The sequence below is a fragment of the Narcine bancroftii genome, chromosome 6, assembly GCF_036971445.1.
Source record: "Narcine bancroftii isolate sNarBan1 chromosome 6, sNarBan1.hap1, whole genome shotgun sequence".
Classification (NCBI taxonomy): domain Eukaryota; kingdom Metazoa; phylum Chordata; class Chondrichthyes; order Torpediniformes; family Narcinidae; genus Narcine; species Narcine bancroftii.
Window position 1 is genome coordinate 209,599,196 of NC_091474.1, and position 21,082 is coordinate 209,620,277.

General features: G+C 38.4%; 1 protein-coding gene across 4 annotated transcripts in view; it reads left to right on the top strand.

Annotated features, from left to right (window-relative positions):
- Window positions 1-21,082, top strand: part of ibtk (inhibitor of Bruton agammaglobulinemia tyrosine kinase) — a 128,877-nt gene that overhangs the window by 76,309 nt on the left and 31,486 nt on the right. For all 4 annotated transcript variants that reach the window (XM_069887386.1, XM_069887388.1, XM_069887387.1 and 1 more), the window contains exons 14-19: window positions 7,409-7,491; window positions 7,580-7,617; window positions 12,587-12,683; window positions 13,602-13,703; window positions 14,429-14,546; window positions 20,140-20,200. In XM_069887386.1, coding sequence (XP_069743487.1) covers window positions 7,409-7,491; window positions 7,580-7,617; window positions 12,587-12,683; window positions 13,602-13,703; window positions 14,429-14,546; window positions 20,140-20,200 — 499 coding nt within the window. The remainder of the gene's footprint in view (window positions 1-7,408; window positions 7,492-7,579; window positions 7,618-12,586; window positions 12,684-13,601; window positions 13,704-14,428; window positions 14,547-20,139; window positions 20,201-21,082) is intronic.

The following is a 21,082-nucleotide window of genomic DNA, read 5'->3' on the forward strand; positions in this document are numbered from 1 at the left end:
TAACTTAACCCCCTTCTAATACTAAGCGCACGTGTATGTGTATGTGTTCAGGAAAGTTCTTTGCTTTAATAGTTTAATCATTCACTTCTCACTTTTCTAAGTTCACCGGTATCAGGCAATTCTTATACTGTGCACAGAATTTAATATTTATGAATTTTCACCAGGCTCCAATGTTTAAAGGTAAACGGTTACCACTCAGGAAGGTTCTCGTTCATTTCAGAGAGAGACTTATTGCTCGTTGGATACACACACACACACACACACAAACTGATTCCCTCCGATCAGTCACTTCAGTGTCTTGCTGAAGAAACTTGTCGTATCATGGGTTTTCCAAAAGATAACCTCTTCTTCCAGGTCATCACAGTTCCCTTATTGCAGGTGAAACACTCTAGTCCTCTTGTAAGGACTACAAGGATTTTCAACGGGCTAAACTCAGAACTCACAACCCGTCTTCAAAATGGGGTTTTCAACAAGCCTGCCAGCTTACCATGTTGCAGCCTCCAAAAGCTACTATAGAACTGACTTCTCTCTCTCTCTCTCTCCCTCTTCCCCCTAAAGAATCATTTTTTTTCTCTTTCTGTTTGCAAAACCTCATGACCCCTTTTAGAACGGCAAACTACAACCAGACAGTTTGCTGGCATTGGAATCAGTTTCTGAGCCTTGCCATCTGTTGCTTTAAAGACAATAGTCCATTTATTCCACATCAGTCCAATTAACACCTACTTGTGAAGTTACCATAGGCATTCCCCCAAGTTTCTGTAAAGTCACTGTGAACAAGAAGGCTCTGCTTATGCATAGCTCTTGCATTTCAATCAAGATGTCTTTTGTGAAATGTTAATGACTGTTTGTGAAGTGACCTACACTAAATACCCCACAATCTATCTCTTTTAAAAAGGTATTTTAATATAACCGGTAACAGTGTTCAAGATTCATTTAAATTTTAATACCAACAGTTTGTAAATATGCCTCCATATTTCACAAAATGTATGATGTTTATCTCTTAAATTATAAGTAATTTTATCAAGTGGAATACAACTCTGAACTTCTGCATGCCAAATCAATATCTGATTTTCAAGTTATAGCAATATAATAATACTCTAGCTATTGCCAAAGCACTTTGAATAAATTTTACTTAATACATATTCAATTTTAATTAAGGTTTAATACCTCTAACATCTCCCAGTAAAAATAACTTTGGATCCTGTGGGAATCTTACTCCAGTTATTTGTTCTAATAAATTACCCAAATCAAGCCAAAAAGGTTTAATTGTGGAACACTGCCAAGTTGAATGCAAAAAAAGTACCAAACATAGAAACATAGAAACATAGAAGATAGGAGCAGGAGTAGGTCATTCGACCCTTCGAGCCTGCTCCGCCATTCAACGAGATCATGGCTGATCTTAAAGTTCAGTACCACGTCCCCGCCTTCTCTACGTAACCTTTAATACCCTTATACTGAAGAAATATATCTAATTCCCTCTTAAATATATTTAATGAACCTGCCTCTACTGCCCTCTGTGGCAATGAATTCCACAGATTCACCACCCTCTGGATAAAGAAATTCCTCCTCATCTCGGTCCTAAATGGTTTGCCTATTATCCTCAAACCAACTTCTTGTACACATCTAAAACATAAATCTGAATAAATATAATTCATGTTATATAACTTTAGTGGTGTTAAATATAACTGATGAATAAAATAATATTGAACTAACCAATATCTCACATTGATTATACTTTTCATACTCTCTCTACATAATCTGAATCTATCCATGTTTATTTATTTGCTTATTTAAATCTACCTACCATTTATGTCTTGATTTATGAACTCCTTTTCGAGCTTTCTTTTGTAATACATCTCGGCAATGAATTTCTTTACGTTCCTAGTACTTAATAATAATTCTACTTCTGTCTCCACTGGTAATGCTAAATCTTGACCAAAAATTTAGCAAAAAAAATCTCTTGATAAAAACAAAATTTTGTATTTTCCAATATCTTAAACGTTTCCTTCATTCTACTAAAAGTAATAAATTTCCCAGCTTCAAAACAATCTTTAATTTTCTTGGTACCACAATTTTGCCAAATTTAAAAAAATATATATTTACATAAAAAATGGAATGTCGATTTTGAAATAAAGGTGTTGTTCCAGACATTAAACCTCTTCCTCCAATCTCTTTATCAGTTTTATTCCAAAGTTCAATTAAATGTTTCAGCATGGATATTTCTCTATTTGCTATTAACAATCTTGCATTTTAATTATATGTAAAATGCTGTGGATCTGTTTCTCCTTTCTTTAATCAAGTTCTATGTTTACCCATGGTGGAACATTATTTAATTTGTGCATTACATTAATAAATCTCAACTGTGCTGCTTTATAATAATAATTCATAAAATTGGGAGCTGTGAACCTCTGAAATCATATTTCCTCATCAATTTTTCCAAAGAAATCCTAGCCATTTTTCCTTTCCATAAAAATTTTCTAACAAACATTTAATTTCTTTTAAAAATTTTGAGGAATTGAAATTGGAATTGATTGAAATAAATATTGTGTTCATGGAAAAACATTTATCATATCTACCCATCAAAGAAATAGGTTGTGGCGACGCACATGTTTGTAATGGCGAACTGGCCCCGCTTTTCACGCATGGTCAGCAGGGCAGCTGTGGCAAAGATAGCATTGCGAGATTGTTTCTTTCAGTCCAGACTGGAAGGGCGCATGCATGCTTACGGCATTGTGACACAAGTGCCAGAACATGGGGGGAGAGACCAGAGACTGGCTTAAAGGCTGCAACGTGAAATTCAAATTAAAGCAGTTGTGATACTCGAGCTCTCAGTGTGCTGTCTGTCTTTTTGCTGCACTTGGTCTCAACCTGATACATTGGTGACCCCAACGAATCTCCACATCCTGAAGACTCAACACAATGGAACCTGCAGCCACAGGCGTCATCGCGTTGAAGCTGCCAATATTGTGGACAAACAGGCCCTGCACTTGGTTTTGCCAAGCGGAGGCCCAGTTCCAGATCAAACAGATAACCTCAGATTCGATGGGATACTTTTTCATTGTCAGCTTGCTCGACCAGGAAGCCACCTCACGGGTTGATGATCTCATCCACGCGCCACCAGAGAAAGGTAACTACATGGCTCTTAAAAACCTCCTCATTAGCACGTAAGGCTTCTCACAATGCGAGACAGCCGCCAGGCTCCTTCACTTGGATGGCCTAGGTGATAGGAACCACTCTCCCTTCATGGACGAGATGCTCACACTGGCTAAAGGGCACAAGCCTTGCCTCATGATCGCGCAGTTACTTGAAGACATCAGACTACTGATGGCCGACGTGGATTTCAGTGACCCGCTCAAGGTTGTGGCACAAGCGGACATTATCTACTGTTCCAAACGTGAAGCCATAGACTCAGTCAACCATGTTACACAGCTGCCACTAAGGACAACTCCCTAGTCATGTCCACCACATGAGCAGGCCCCGCCCCGCCAGAGAGCACAAAGGCCCAATCCAAAATCATGCTTCTACCATCAGCGTTGGGGCGTGCCAGCATGCAGGTGCCGCCAGCTATGCTTGTTTCCGAGAATTGATGGGGCCTACCTCCGTTAGTAGCTGTGGTGGCTGGCTGACCGAACAGTCTTCTCCAATCTGGGACAGGATCTCAGGCTGGAGGTTCCTCATGGACACGGGGGTGGAGATGAGTGTCATGCTCCCTACGGTGCTCGAGACCCCCACAGTCCAACCCTGTGCGCTGCCAACAACACCACCATCAATACCTTTGGCAAGAGGCGAATTGTTGTATATTTCGGCGACACCACCTTCAATTGGTCCTTCATGCTGGCTTCAGTGGACAAACCTCTGCAGGTCCAACTCGTGGACCTCCAGGGTAGACATCTTGTCCATGTTGAGATTTTCCAGACTCTGCTTCTCGGCACGTCAAACGAGCCGCCAACCCAGCTTCTGTAAAGATTCCACATGGCCAGTACAGCCACCTCGCTGATTTTCTCTCCATTTTACATCCCCAGTTCACTGCCACTGTGCCGAAGTGTGGCGTCCAACACCACATCGCAACCACTGGCCCGCTACCTGGCCCTGGACATAAGGCTTCCCTTCAGCGATCTTATGAAGGACCATACAAGGTTCCGCAAAGAAATGCGTACATGTTCACTTTTGATACTGGTTTGAAACCATCCCATCTGGACTTGTCCCAACAAGTACAGGTCTCCCTACCGGTATGTAGGGGTCGGCCATTAAAACTGCACACCTCATCCTTGACGCATTTCAAGATCATCAGTTCTGGTTCTATGGGGGTGGGTTGTGTGGCGGCGAACGTGTTTGTAGCAGTGAACTGGCCCCGCTTGCCATGCGCAGTTGGCGGAGCAGCCACAACAAAGATGGTGTAGCAGGATCGTCTTTTCTGGTCCAGATCGGAAGGGCATGTGCATGCTTGCGTCATCGTTAGGCAAGTGCCGGAATGTAGGGGAGCGGGACCAGAGACTGGCTTAAAGACTGCAGTACGGAATTCAAATTGAAGCATTTGCGATACTCAAGCTCAGCCTGCTGTCTCAGTCTTTTCACTGCGCTCACTCACAACCCGCTACAAGGTAACATTATTTTTCTTTAATAAAGATAAATGATTTAATTTAAATAATTGTGTCAAATCTGATTGTACACGAATACCTAAATATTTTATTCCAAGATCTAGCCATCCAGATTCAATTACTTCCTTACATTTCTGATAATCTCCATTAACTAAAGACATAATTTCAATTTTATCTGAGTTAATTTTATATCCCGATATGTCTCCATGTTATTTTATTCTAATTTTAAGTTGTTGCAAAGAATTTAAAGCGTGTGTTAAATAAATCAAACATCATCTGAAAATAAATTTATTTTATATTCTTCTTGCTTCATCTTAATACCCACAATCTTTGAATCTTGTCTTATTAATTCCGCTAATAGTTCTATTGCTAAAACGAATAAAACTGGTGACAGTGGGCGACCTTGCCTACTTGATCTCGTTAATTCAAAAGGATGTTTAAATTTGTCCATTTGTCACTACCTTTCTAATAGGTTTTTTAAAACAACAATTTGACCCAATCTATGAACATTAAACCCAATTTACATATCTCTAAAACTTTAAAGAGGAAATCCCATTCTAATCTATGAAATGCCTTTTAGCATCCAAAGTCACTGCCACACTCAGGCCTCCCCTACTGAGAAGCCTTACTACATTATTTGCAGATTTCTGACCCTTAACAAATCCTGTTTGATCCATATCTATTAATTTTGGTAATTATTTTGCCAATCTATTTGCTAATATTTTAGCTAATGTTTTATAATCATTATTTAATAATGAAATTGGTCTGTAAGATACTGGTTTCATTAGATCTCTATCTTTTTTTCCAAATTAACTGTAATAATTGCAATTAAAAGGGATTCTGTCAAAGAATGTACTTTCATCGCATAATTTAACACCTCCATAAATTGAGATATTAAAAGATCTTTAAATTTCTTATAAAATTCTACAGGACATCCATCTTCTGGTGCTTTGTTATTTTGCATTGAACTCATTACCTCATTAATTTTCCTTTCCGTAAATATTACATTGAAATCTTTCTGCTTCCTATCATTCAGACTAGGTAAAGTAATTTGAGATTAAAAACTTGTCAATCTTATTTTCATCATGTACTGATTTTGAAAGATATAATTCAGAATAAAATTCCTTAAAAACATTATTTATTTCTTGTGGTTTATATGTAATAGTCCCCAAAGAAATACAGAGGCTACACTGCAAGATACAAACCATGAGAATGGTGGTATGCTAAGGATCTTGGGCAGTTCCTTTACACCTCCATACTTTGCTCTTGCCATCACTCTTGATACAAGTTAATCTTGGTCTTATCTATCCACAAGACCGGTTTTCAGAATTTTGCAGGTTCTTTAAAATACTACTTGGCAAACTGTAATCTGTCCCTCCTTTCTGTGGCTAACTAGTGTTTTGCATCTTGCATTGCAGCCTCTATATTTCTTTTCATAAAGACTTCTGTGGACTGTAGTCATTGACATATCCGCACCAACCTCCTGACGAGTGTTTCTGAACTGTTGGAGATAGGTTTAGGGATTTTTTTTCAATATGATGAGAATTCTTCTGTCATCAGTAGAGGAGTCTTCCTTGGAATAACCAGTCCCTTTGTGATTACTGAGCTCACCAGTACGTTCTTTCTTCTTAATGATGTTCCAAACAGTTGATTTTGGTCATCCTAAGGTTTGGGAGATGTCACTTAATGGTTTTATTGTTTTTCAGCCTCATAATGGCTTCTTTGACTTTCATTGGCACAACTCTGGTCCTCATGTGGAAAAATGGCAAATACAGACTTCATAGGTGATCAGAAGCTTAGAAACAATCCAAGCTCTCTTATACCTGCACAAATGAAGCAATTAAAATACCTGAGTACTCACAAACACCTCTGAATCCAAATGTCCCAAACACGATGGTTCCCTGGAATGAGAGTGCCGTAATTTATACATGGTCAAACCAAACTGTATACGAATAACCTTGAATAAAATCTGGAATGTACACTTTAATTACCTGTGAATTGTTTGATTCAAATTTAAAACTCTGGAGGACAGGGACAAATAAAGGAAAAAAAAAGTGTCTTTGTCCTAAACTTTATGGAGGGCACTGTATACAAATTAAAATAACTTGCTTTCTGTCTATATTAGAACCAGTGCATCTTACTAACTGCATCCAGTAGTGCATTCTGTGTGAAAGGTACACCGACTTCAGAGAATAAATTTTGAATCTTTTCAAATTCCAATATCTCCTTTAAAGCTTGTTTAGTTGCATTAAATTTGAATGCCTCTATAGGCACCAGACCTGGACAGGGAAGGAAAAGTTGGTCAAATGCATTTGGATGGAATAAAATCCTTTCCAAGTCCGAAGCACTTTTTTTTTTCCAATTAAACAATATAGGGTTTGCTGGCTATAACTAAGTTCCTTGTGTGTTTGAAAATGAAGCTATAATTAGCTATAGGAGACAGCACTGGTTATTAGCACCTATTACAGTGCAATTCCAGCATGGGCTTTGAGGCATGCGATTTTGGATTGAATGTAATAGTCAGTCAGGTGGGCAGCTGGCTAATAATATATAGATTTATTCTGCAAAAAGTAACTGCTTAAATGTGAAACCGCAGGACTGGCAAATTTTAGAAGGGGTATGTGTAAAACTGCCATGTTCTACATATCAAAATAGTTTTGTTCTGCTATAAAAGTGGCAAGTTTTGCTTAATTGCAAAGAAAAGTAATATTTTCTTTGGATTCTCCAATAGTTCTGTTCTCCAGCAGTTCCATTGTATTAATCATTCCAGGATTCAATGTTTTTTCCCCTACCTTTGCGTTGTTTCTTAGTTCCCATTTATGTGATGTAACTCTGAAGTCTGAAGATGGAAAAGAGTTTGCCTGTCATAAATGCGTGCTCTGTGCAAGACTTGGTAAAGATGTCTGCTTTTTAACACATTTCTATTGGTACATTTTTATTTCTGATCAGGAATATTGACAATGGCTTTTCATTTTTTCCAGACTACTTTCACAGTATGCTGAGTAACACCTGGATTGAGGTATTTATAATTGTTACATGATATTAAATTTTAAGTTCAGAGCAATGATCTGACATAGAAATTTTGTAATGCTCAAAGACTTTCCATAATTAATCATTTTGTAAATAAAAAAACAATTTCTCTAAAAGTGTAAAATATACCTCATGTTAGCTAATTTCTTTGTAATAATTTGAATGCAGAAGGAAACATTCTCTGAGTACTGTCCTGGTACTATTACAATTTCATTTATTTTGTAGTCCCATCTAAATTCTCTTTGCCCTAGAAAACTGATTTTTTTTTTAACTCTTTTTCTGCAATGTTGTTATTGGCAAGGCCAGCATTTATTTGTCATAATGAATGAAATTGGTCTCTTTGGCCCATTGAGTGTGTACTGACAATCAAACACCCATTTATACTAATCCCCATAATGTATAATGTATATTCCCTTTGATTTCCATTTTGAATTTAATTATTCAGTAGAGATAATTTTTACTATTGGCGACATCACTGAAAGAAGGGAAAGCAAATAGTTTAACACCGAAGGGACAAAATGGGAACAGGGTTCTTACTCAACAGGTGAATAAGTAAAATGGGTCCTGAGTCAAATGAGTGGAGTTGAAGACTAAGCCAATTGGAAACATAGGGCAGAAGTGAACAACATTTACTGGCTTTTTGCAGGCAAGTAACTCTGGAGATTTTGCTTCTGAAGTGGTTTAATCTTGTCCTTTGATATTATCTAATGCTCAGGGTAGTTTTCTACCTTGTGATTTGGCAGACTTTCAGTCTCATCTCTGCTGCACCTGGTATATTTAGATATATGGATACAGTTCTGTCAAGATCTAATTTCCACAAAATACACAAAATTGCTGGAGAAGCTCAATAGGTCCTGCAGTGCTCATAGAAGGCAAAGATATATATAAAATAATGTTTTGGGCCTGAGCCCTTCATCTAGGTATGAACAAAAAGCTGACAGTCATCTAAATAAAATGATAGGGGTAGGATGGAAGAATGGGCAGGAGAAGGAGCCGACAGCCAAAAGACCTTTTTTGTTGTTGAAGTATTTTTTGCAGAGCGTTAGAACACATTATTCATACATAAATTTTGGCTGGAATCCTTTTTAATTATTTTGTGGAATGTGGACAACATTTATTGGTCTTTGGTAGGTTCTGTTGAAGAACCTTATAACAATTACAGCACGGAAACAGACCATCTCAGCCCTTCTAGTCCACACCGAACCAAATACTCTCCTCTAGACCCACCTACCTGCACCTTGCCCATAACCCTCCATTCCCCTCCTATCCATAAACCTATCCAATTTTTCCTTGAATGACAAAATGAACTCTGCCACCAGTAGTTCTCCTGGAAGTTCATTCAATACAGCCATCACTCTGAGTGAAGAAGTTCCCCCTCATGTTACTTCTAAACTTTTGCCTCTTAACTCAAGTTATTCTCATATATTTTTATTTGGTTCATATTACCACTCCTATTGATAAATGCATTGAAATGATCACAACAGAGAATTGTATTCCAATCTTGTTGAGTTGGTGTAGCAATGTTACAGCTGCATTCAGCCAGGCTAGAGGTAAGCTGTCTTAAGGAGAAATCTATTTATTTCTGGCTAAACTCAGCACGGTATTGAGGTTTGAGAAACTGAAATATGGCTATAATCTAGATCATCTTGTAATCAGTTTGGGGAATTTAGTGATCCATGCATAACCTAAACAGGTGTGAAAAAATAGTTGAAAATATATGACAAAGAATAATCCCTTTAATCTAAATTCTATAAAGGAAAATCTTTCAATTCTCCCAGCCATGTCAGCTCACAACCTTGACTTCTTTTGACCTTGTAAATTACAAAAGCTGATTTCCCGTTGTGTGAAGTTGAAAATGAAATTTGGGCTCTCGGAGAAGCCATCTTGGCAGCCTCATCCAGTGAGGCAATGTGGGAAGAGATCAGGAGTAAGAAAGGTGCAGTCATCATGATGCGTTTACATTGCAGGCCTGGCAATAGGTAGTGGTAGGTAGGGGAACATATATACAGGCAGTTTATGGAAGGCCGTAAAAACCCTAGGGTAGTTGTAGTAGGTGACGTTATCTAATATTGACTGGGCAACTAGGGAAAGGACCTTACCAGTCCTTGAATTATGAGGCAATGTGATTGGAGTTTTAATGGGAGAGTATTTTTGAAACTTAAATTTTCAGATAATTATGAATTAGAATACAACTGCGCCTGGGTGAAAGTGCTAAATTGGGGAAAGGCTAATTAGACAGGAGCTAGGGAACAGTTGTTATTGGATAAGTCCATATCTGACAAATAAGAGTTGTTTGAAGGCCAGTTGATCAAAATGCAGGCCTAACATCTTCCTGTGAGGAAGAAAGAGGAGGGTGACAAGATTTAGGAACTTTGAGCAAGGTTCAGTAAACTAAAATCAGGCAGGGTCTTTGATATCTTAAAAGGAAACAGGAGCAAGATTCAGTAATTGGGAGGGCTAATAAAGGACCATGGAATGTCCCTGGTAAGTAGGATTTAAAAAATCACAAGGCATTTTATACCTGCGTTTAAAAACAAGAGTAACTGGGGAGAGAGAGGGTAGGATTCAAGGCAAAAGAGGGAGTTTATGCCTGGAGCCAGAGGAATTAGGCAAGGTACTAAATGTGTATTTTGTATAGATAATCACCCTGAGGAGAAAGACGCTGGAGGATGGTGAGATCAGAGTGGTATATAGAAACATAAAAGCTGCAGATGCTGGAATCTTGAGCACACAAAGAATTGGTGGAGCAACTAAGCAAGTCCAACTCCATCCATGAATAGAAATAGTCTGTCAGTGTTTTGGCTGTGAACTCTCCATCCAGGGCCACTAATCTACCTTCCAGGTGAGGCCGAATTTTACATGCATAATGTCCAAGCTAATCCACATTCAGTGTACCTAGGGTGGCCTCCACTACATCAGTGAGACCAAACACAGATTGGGCGACCGCTTTGCTGAACACCTGCGTTCTGTGTGTAGGTCTAAACAAGCTTTTTGAAGCCAACCATTTTTAGCTTCCCAAACTGCTTCTGTAGTGACATTTCTGTAGTGACATGTCTGTCCTTGGGAGACTTTAAGAACAACACATATTCCTCCTGGACAGCCTTAAACATAATTAAATGAACATTGATTTCTCTCATTTTGGGTAACCCCTATCCCAATCTGATTCCTCTGTTCCCATCTCTTATTTACCTATTCCTGTATTACTTTCTGTTTCTTTCTCTTACTTTCTTTCCTACACCCCACCCCCCCCACTCCTTCCAAACAGTTTTTCCCTCTACCTCTCACATCTTCTGTCCTATGGTCTATTACTTCTGGGCCCCTCCCCCAACTTTTCTCCCACTTTATATGTGTACCTTCACCTATTCTAAATTAGTCTTGATAAAGGAATCACATCTGAAAATTGACTGACAATTTTTACTCCTGGATGTTGTCTGATCTGCTGAGGTCTGCTGTTCTTCTCAGCCACAGGTGATGTCCCAGAGGACTGGAGAATAGGCAATGTTGCTCCTCTGTTTAAGAAGAGTAATTGAGACATATTGTAATTAGGATAATATTATCTTTTGAGGAAATTGGAACAACTTGTTTTTTTTTTACAGAGAAGATCATGTATTACAAACTTGATTTTCTTTTGAGATAATGAAGATGATTGAGGGTAGGACAATGGATGTTGTAAAGCCTTAGACAAGATTTTATTGAAATTTAGACATACAGCACAGTAACAGGCCATTTCAGCCCACGAGTCTGTGCTGTCCAGTTTACACTCGATTAACTTACAACCCCAGTAGGTTTTGAACAGTGTTATGTCATGGTAGGCTAATCCAGAAGATTAAGGCACATGGAATCCATCATGGTTTAGTTGATTAAAATTGGCTTGACCACAGAAGACGAGAGTAATGATGGAGGGGTGTTATTCTGACTGGAGGTCTGTAACTAATGGTGTTCCATAAGGATCAGTGCAGGTATCTCTTGTTTATGATAATAATTTGGACAAAATCATAGGTGGGTTAATTGGTAAATTTGCAAACTGCACAAAAAATGGGTGGAATTGTGGCGATCAAGAAGCTTTCGGAGATTATAATGGGATTTATATCAGATGCAAATATTAGCTCAGAAATTGTAGATTTTAATCCAGTCATTAGTGAGGTATATTGGACAGTCAAAATGGAGAGGAAAATGTACAGCAAATGGCAGGGCCCTTAGGATATACAGAGGACTTTGAGAGGGAAGTTCAAAGATTCCAAAGAGGAAACAAGGTGGTAAAGAAGTCACATGGCATGCTTATCTTTGATTTTCTTTGAAAATGGCACAAATGCTGCTTGTTTGTGCAATCTGAACAATGAAGCAATGGAAGATGTTGAAGACTTGAGGAATTTCTCTACTCCCAGTAATATCATGATTGAAAAATATCTACAATAGGTCGATAGATTGTGTTGCCAAGCCATTTGTTGATGTATGTTGCATTCTCCCTCTGCCCCACCCCACATTCTGTGACTTGCTAATCTTGTTTGAAGACTACAGAAAAGTATGAAGAGTAAATACTAATTCATTACAGAGAAGACTGGAATGGCAAATAGGAGCAAGATTTTATCACAATAATGGGTCAGATGCAAGGAGGCTTGGAATCATTGTGTGGACCCCCACAATGCTGTTGCCATATCTGTGTGGTCCTGATGATATTTAAAATGATGTTCATTTAATCTAGTTTAAGGAAAGCTGCTAGTTTCGGTGACTCAGATTTGCATAGTTTTATTTAAGTTGCTAATTAAGTTTCAAATTGGAGCATATTAATTGCACATATTATACATGCAGTAAGCATTCAGGTGAGTGATTTGAGAGACAAAATATCATGAAGCATATTTGAATGGAATATAAAACTGACTTAACTTTAATTTTCCCATCTTTTTCACCTCCACTCCCACCCCAACCAATCCCTCTCCATTCTTTGTATTTTTGCTCAGGCCTCAACTTGCACAGCATTAGAAATGCCAATCCATTCTGATATTTTGGAAGTTATTTTGGATTATATTTATATGGATGAAGCTCCAGCTGTTAAAGGTCAGAATCACCTGATTCACATCTTGCAAATCATTAAGTTATGCAAATATATGTCATTAATTTCTAAAAGCATCCCTTCTCATTTCCAATAGTTTAATCCTCAGCGGATATTGATATTTTAATCCTTAACGGATAAAAATTCACGGATCTTGAGCAGGATTTAATGTTTGGTGAATCAATCAACCAATACTCACTTGAAATATGCCCAATTAAATTTGAATGCAAAAAATTTATATAGCAGGAAACAAGGATTGCTCATGAACGAAAGCTGTGCGATTGATTAGTTACTTTTTTTACATTAAAAACATGTTCCGAGATTGAAAAGTATTGCTCATGTGGTCTTAAAAACAAATCCAGATGTGTAAAATTAACAAAAATTTTCTTTTACTGGAAAATGCTTATCTTAATTATTGGATCAATTTTTACATTGTCATGAAGACTGAAGCTTCAAAGCATCTAATTTGGAATCCTTTCTTTCAGAAATGCCAACCATTCTGTGCCTGGTAAAACATAGAATATACAATGCACTATATGCTATGTTATACAGGTCAATATAAAACTACTCCAATATAAAACTACTTTCACCACTCTCTGTGTGAAAACCTACCGCTGACATAATTTTTCTGGGAAGTAAAATATCTAAGCAGACAAGTCTCATCATTGGTGCAACATGCACCAAACCAAGTTGTCCTTTCTTCTGCAATAGCTCTTGACACTTTGAGGTTTTTCTTGTGGAGTGGCCTTTCTACAATGGGAATCAAGGCAGGAAAGTAGAATTGAATTTGCTCAGCTAATGGTGGAGCATACTCGAGGCATACTCTTGCTGGGAAAAATTGTCGCAATTATCCTGTCATTTGCAAATAAGTTTTTACGTTGATAATAAATGTAAACAATCTTGTTCTATATTTTTCATCATAGATTCACAGGAAGTTGAGTTTATTTGTAATGTCCTTGTAGTGGCCGATCAACTTCTTATCAGTCGTCTTAAGGAAATTTGTGAAGTGGCCATTACTGAAAAACGTGAGATTCTTTGCTTAATTATACTATGGCTATATTTTTGAAATGTAGAATCAAATGAATTGAGACTTGTTGCTTGGTGAAGGGAGCACTTAACTGTATGTATGCAGCTCACCTGCCATATTGCGGTTAGGAAAGGTCTCCTAATATTGGTTAAGTTATGACAGGTTAATTTTCTTAGATTATGCTGATTGTTTAGATTTCATTTAATCTATTCTTAAGATGTGGTTGGGATGTTCAAGGACAGTTTTCAATGACCATTTTTTTTTTAACACTTGGTGCCCCATGAAACTAGTAGTGAGGCACCTCCTTTAACTACTTCAGCTTGCTCTTTGAAGTGATTTGGTTCTTCTGCTGGTTCCTAGGTTTTTTTTGACAGTGATATTAAATCACAATGTTGTGGAGTTGCAAATGCTTCTTTCTGGGTTCAGGAAGACTGCTTTCTTAAGGATATTGTTCACTCACTTGGTATCTTAGGATGACATGAAATAACATAATTAGTTTTCTTCATGAGTTTTTCTTTTTGGATTTTTAAACATTGGAGACTGGATAGGTTTGCCCACAGAGCAAAGAGAGACACCCTCCTCTTTTGGGTATGTTACTTAGTGATGGGCTTAAGACAGCACAAAGAAATGAGAATTAGCTTAAGAAAACAGAAATAAGTTTTAAAAATATCTTGAAAATACTCAGTCTAAATAATCAAATTAACTAGATTTATTCTTTTTCAGTAACTTTGAAAAATGCTTCAGAACTTTTGGAATTTGCTGCAATGTACAATGCTGAACAATTAAAAGTGTCCTGTCTACAATTCATAGGTCTAAATATGCCAGCTTTGCTTGAAACAAGGTAAAATTAAATTGTCTGCAAATGTCCTACTCCATTTAGAATTATTATCAGCTTTTGTAAGTACCGTATATTTCAGCATATAAATTGATGGCAGATAAGTCGGTTCCCCTTTTCATTCTCATTTTAATGTTTTATCATATATCGGGTGTATAAGTCGACCCCCAAAAATCACAGTTTTGGGCTGTTGGGCATTGGCTGAAGATGGTTGTTATCATGGAGGCTCCAGCAAAATAACGAAAGTATGAAACGAGTTTTAAGTTAAAGTAATAGAGGTGGCCAAGCAAACTAACAACTGGGCTGCTGTAAGACAATTTAATGAATATGAGAAGTTGGTAAGAGATTGGAGAAAGAAAGAAGAAACTTTAAGGAAAATACCAAAAGGCAAAATTATTCATTGGCCAGAGATGGAAAATCACGTCACAGGCAAGATTGCTTCATAGTCACCCTAAATAAAACAAGAAATAGGCAAAGTCACACCCAAACCTCAGTAAACATTTTGAAGCTACAGTCGGCTGCTGTATCCGTTTCATGAACAGGAAAAATCTGGCATTACAACAATAAAACAAAAAATAGCTCAGAAACTACCAAAAGATCTTTATCATAAAATTTTAAGTTTTCACCAGTTTATTATATGTAACCGGCAGAAACACCAGTTTACATTGGCAAATACTGGAAATGTGGATGAAACCCCCCCATAAATTTCAACATGATAGGATAGGCAATAGAACAGTGGAATGTAAAGGTGTGAGAACTATGCAAACCAGAAGTACGAGCCATAAAAGGACCAGGTTTACAGTGGTGTTATTGTGCACGGCTGACGGGATGAAGTTAAGACCCATGGTAATCTTCAAGTGCAAATTTAAACCTTAAAAAAAAAAATTCCCAGCAGGTATTTTTGGACATTTTCATGAAAAAGGATGGATAGATGAAAATTATGTAAAACTATGGATAGACAATGTGTGGAACAGGCAGCCAGGCGGTTTATGCAAGGAATGGAGTTTGCTGGTCTGGGATATGTTTTGTAGCCACTTAACTGAGAAGACTAAAAGTAGATTAGCACTAAATAATACTTAAATGGCAGTTATCCCGGGTGGTTTGACGTCTCTATTGCAACCTCTTAATGTCTGCTTCAACAAGCCATCCAAAGACGATGTGTGTGAAGAATGGAATACCTAGATGACAAGTGCAGAAAAACCATCCACAAAAGGTGGAGCAATGCGTGTTGCATCACTTGATGTGCAAGGTGATTTTTTTTTTCTGCTGAAAGCATGGGATAAAGTGAAAGTAGAGACTGTAATAAAATTGTTTAAAAAGTGTGGTATCTCTTGTGCAATTGATGGTATGAAAGATGATTTATTGTCTGAAGCTGCCTTATCAGATACAGACTGGGACCCGTATGATGACTATTTAAGCAGTGAGAGGATGGATGTGCTTGCTGCTATATTTGCCCCATCGATGATAGTGATTTTGAAGGATTCTAAATTTTTTTTTCCAAAAAGATTTCATTCTAATATACTGGTAGCACGAAAATTTGTTGTAGATGGTTTTTGAATTGGATTTTAAGGGTTGACTTGTATGCCGAATTGGCATCGAGTAGTTTTAAGTTCTCTGGCGCATGTTGACCCCCATTTTTTTTTTTTTTTTGGAGAGATTTTTGAGGGTTTCAAGGCTCAACTTTTATGCTAAAATATACGGTAGCTTGATTTTATTGTTATTGATGAAACATGTTTTACATAGAATATAATATCTGTTGATGTTTATTCTGTTGCTCTGTCATTACAGACCAACCATTCAGCATTAAGTCTCTACCAACCCCATTGCTTTGGCACCTTCCAGTATTCCTTCAGTTTTATAATGTAGTACATATCTTGCTCAATTTCTTAAAATGGTGATAGTAAAATGATGTTGCTTTGTTTAGTACATGTGACAATAAACATGAACTTAACCATCTGGGATCAAGATATTATGTTCTGAGAAGGGCTGACTTTTAAAAAAATATAAAATATATTTATTAGTATTTTTCATACATTTCAAATTAACTTGCAATATCATTACATAATAGATATGAAATAATTTTCACCACCTCCCACCATCCCTAACCCCTACAGATAGAAGAAAAAGATAGAAAGAAAAGAAAGAACGCATTCATCATAATAATTAAACCACATTAATAATTCCATAATACATTTCTTGATGAAAGTACCATATTTTCAGTGGGGGTGGGGGGGATTGGATTAGAAGGTCTGGATTAGTCTATATTCAAAAATCTCATATATGGCTCCCAAATTTGACAAAATTTATCATAATCATCTCTCATAAGTAATTTTTTTCTAATGGAAGACATTATTTTATTTCATTAAACCATTCTTCTATTTTTGCATTACTTTCCAATTTCTATGTTTTAGCTACACACTTTCTTGCTATTGCTAGACTCAAAAATCTCTTTTTATATTTATCTAGTTCCAACTTTATGTCTTCAGATATATATTACCCAACAAAAAAAAAATTCTTGGATCTAATTTAACCTTCACTTTTAATATCTTCTCTAAGATAACACAATTCTTTCCAGAAATCTTTTATCTTTTCACACAACCATACTGAATGCAAGAAATTACCAACTTTTTTTACATCTGAAACATTGAGTAGAAAAATTTAGATTAAATTTATTCAACTTATTGGCTGACTTCATGAGACTTTCCACATCATGCATAAGCTCTGGGTATCTGCAAAAATGATAGGCATATGGAGGGCAGAAGGGTTTGATTTGCCTGAAATTTTACACAGGGCCTGCACTGCACCCAGGGATGTGGGTGGTGGCGAGGGGGGGTGGTCATGGGGACTGGTTTTTGGGGGAAAAGCAGGACCAGGGAGGGTGAAACGGACTGAGGAATGGGAGCAGAGCAGAGACCATGGGGAAGGGTGGGGGTGGGGGGGGAACAGAGATTGGGAGGTGAGGAGAGAGGAAAGAACGCACTGGGTTCCAGCTACCCAGCACCAAGCCAATATAGCTGAGAGGGCATTTGCACTGCCACCTCTGCATCCTCCTCCCACCCCTGGAACCACTATCCCATTGCCCTCTCGAGACCCTCACTCACTGGACAGTGCCTCCCCAAAAATTATTAAAGCCTTACCTGATCACCGTGTGTTGGTCAGGAAACTCCACGACATGTAGCCACACTTGAGCTGAACTTGTCCAACCCTTTCTATGCCCCACTGTGGTCTGCGCCCTAGGTAGCTGCCTGGTTCACCTAATGGTTGAGCACAACCAGGAGAGTCGGTCACTCCTGGGAGCATCTGTTATATTGGCGATAATCTGGAGCGAGTGAAGGATGAGTGGATTTCAGTGACCCCACCCTCCCCCCTTCCCAGAGAACGTCAAATGCTTTTTCTGTCTGATTTTTTTCTTGTACCTTTTCCCAATTTCCCCCCCCCCCCCCCTGTTTTGTCTGAAGTTGGGAGGGCAGTTTCCCCACCCCCCCAACTGCACTCTGGCTTGTTCGCCTGCGGCAGAAAGTAGCTTTAAGTTTAGTGAAACACGATAGGCTGCAGATGCTGTGATTGTAGTAAATACACCAAAATGCTGGAGGAACTCGGTTGGTCTTTTAAAGATCTATAGGAGACATATATTGCCAACATTTCAGGCCTGAGCCCTTCTTCAAGGAAAAATCAGAAAGTCTCAGAATTCAAACAATGGGGGAGGAATCCAGACCAACAAAAGGTGTTAATTGGATATGATAAGGGACTAGGTAGAATTGATCATGTTTGTGCGTAAGGAGACAGAGAATGGAGAGACAATGGGGAAGAAGGGGGTGGGGGTGGGGATTTAATGAAAGCCGGAGAAGTTGATATTAATGCCATCCATTGGAGTGTGCCCAGTCAGAAGATGAGGTGGTGTTCCTCCAATTTCTGTGTGGTCTCAGTCCAGCAGTATATGAGACCATGGACAGACATGTCAGCAAAGGAATGGGATGGAGAATTGAAATGGGTGGCCAATGAGAGATCCATACTATTGCAGTGAACAGAGCTGAGGTGCTCAAAGCAATCTCCCAGTCTGCGCCCAGTCTCCAATGTAGAGGAGATCACAGAAGGATTACCGAATGCAGTAGATTCACAAGTGAAATGTTGCTTCACTTGGTAGGACTCTGGGCCCTGAATGGGGCTGAGGAAGGAGATGTGGATGCAAGTGGAGCATCTCCTGTGGTCATAGGGATATGTCCCAAAGGGATGATTGATGGGGAGGGAGGAGAGGACAAGGGAGTCATGAAAGGAATGGTCCTTGTGGAAAGTGGAGAGGGAAGGAGAGGGGAATATGTATCTAGTGGTGGGATCACGTGGTAGATAGCAGAAATGGTGGAGCAGGATGTATTGGATGCGGAGGGTGGTGGGATGGTAGGTGAAGATGAGTGGAAGCCTGTCCTTGTGCATGGGGAAGGAGGGGGCCAAGTGGATGTGTGGATAATGAAGGACATGGGAGTGAGTGCTGAGTTGATGGTGGTAGAGGGAAAGCCATGTTGTTTGAAGGAAGAGATCTCTGATGATCTGGCATGGAATCCTCATCCTGGGTGCAGATACGACGGATGGAGATGGAGGAATTGAGACAATGGAATTGTATCTTTACAGGGAACAGGGTGGGAACACGTATAGTTGAGATAGCTGTGGGAGTTGGTGGGTTTATAGATGTCTGTCAAGAGTGTCCCCCGAGATGGAGGCAGAGAGATTGAGGAAAGGGAGAGTATTGCTAGAGATGGACCAAGTGAATTTGAGGTCGGGGTGGAAGTTGGCAGCAAAGTGGATGAAGTCACCTAGCTCATCATGGTTTCATGAGGCAGTACCAAAGTAGTTGTCGATGTAGCGAAGGAATAATTTAGGGGTCTTGCCTGTGCAGGTTTGTAGCATGGATGCTCCATGTAGCCAACAAAAAGGCAGGTATAGCTGGGGCCCAGGCAGATACCCATGGCTACCCTTTTGACCTGGAGAAAGTGGGTTGAGTCAAATAAATAATTGGGAGTGAGGACAAGTTCTGCCAGATGGAGGAGGGTGGTTGTGGAGGGGGACTGTTTGGTTCTATTGTTCTGAAAGAAACGAAGGGCTTTGAGGCCTTCAGCATGGGGAATGGAGGTGTATAGGGATTGGTTTTAAGTGAAAAGAGGTGCAGAATATTTAGAAGAACAGAGCTACCAATGAAGAGCTTGCATAAGCTTAAAAATGAAGCATTGATGAGTGCTGGAGAGAATGGAAAAACCTACAGATAAAGGAAATAAGGCAAAAAATAATTCACTGGACATTCAGTTCTTAATTTCTTACCCTAAATATAATCCTCCTTCTGCATTTGTCTTTTTTCATGATTTCTTCAAGCACAACTGGCTCAGAATCTACCTTGTGATTGTACAACTCTTTCCTGTACTTCAGTTTGTTACAAAGCCAAATAAAGTTGCATATGTGGTGCTAAGGAGAAATATTTTAAATTTAATTTTCTTTTTAAAGTTATTTAAGCCTTTCAAATATAATTCAAATAAGCAGCTTTGGCCTACATATGCAAATCAAAAGAGTTACAAGTACAGTTCTGAAAGTAGGTATTGGATTTTAATTTTAGATCTCTGGATATTCTCAGTGATGAAGTGATGAAGGAACTGTCAATTACTTATCGAAATATGGTAAGAATTTTCTGACGTTCTAGATTAAAAGTGGGTGAAATATATGATGGAAATGCCAATGCTTAATAACACTGGACAACAAAGATTTTGCTTCCTGAACACTTGGGTGTATTTTATGGATTTTGGGCTGCTGATCACGAAAATCACCTTAATACTTTCCTGTCATGTACTGTTTTTGAGATGTAACCTATTTTTGTGATTTCCTGTCATATTTTATGTCTACTTCAAGCATACAAAACCATGAAGTGCGACATATCATTGAAAATTCTTTTTCTGCATTTGCACTTGGATTTCTTCCCTGCTGATCTTGGTGCAGTCAGTGACAACATGCTGAAAAGTTTCGCCAGGACATTGAAACCATGGAAAAGCAGTATCAGGGCAACTGGAATCCATCAATTCTGGCTGACTATTGTTGGACACTGACACAAGAGACATCAGATGCTGAGTACAAACGAAAATCAGCGGGAAAACATTTTTAGGTCAGTTGAACTAATGCAATGTGTCAACATAATTATGCGATTAAACAGGCTGAATTCATGAAAAGTTAATTTAATGTTTATTCAAAGTCCTATGTGGTACAGCAAATCTGAAATTCTCTCAGTGTTCAGTCTGAAGTTGTCTTTCATAATCCCCAATTTTTTTTTCAGGAAGCAAACCTTTTGAAAAAAATTTGTTGTCCAGTGTAATTGAACTAGGGTAAACCTTTGAGGCTTTTTGGAAATGTATATGAATGCAGAAGTGCATCCTCTGTCGCGACCTAAATTTCAGAAGCAAAATGTAGTCATGTTGCATTATTATATGGATTTTAGTTTCACTTTCTTCTCTGGTACATTCTTTTTAACTAGTATTACTGAAGTTCATCATTCACACTGGATGCTTCTC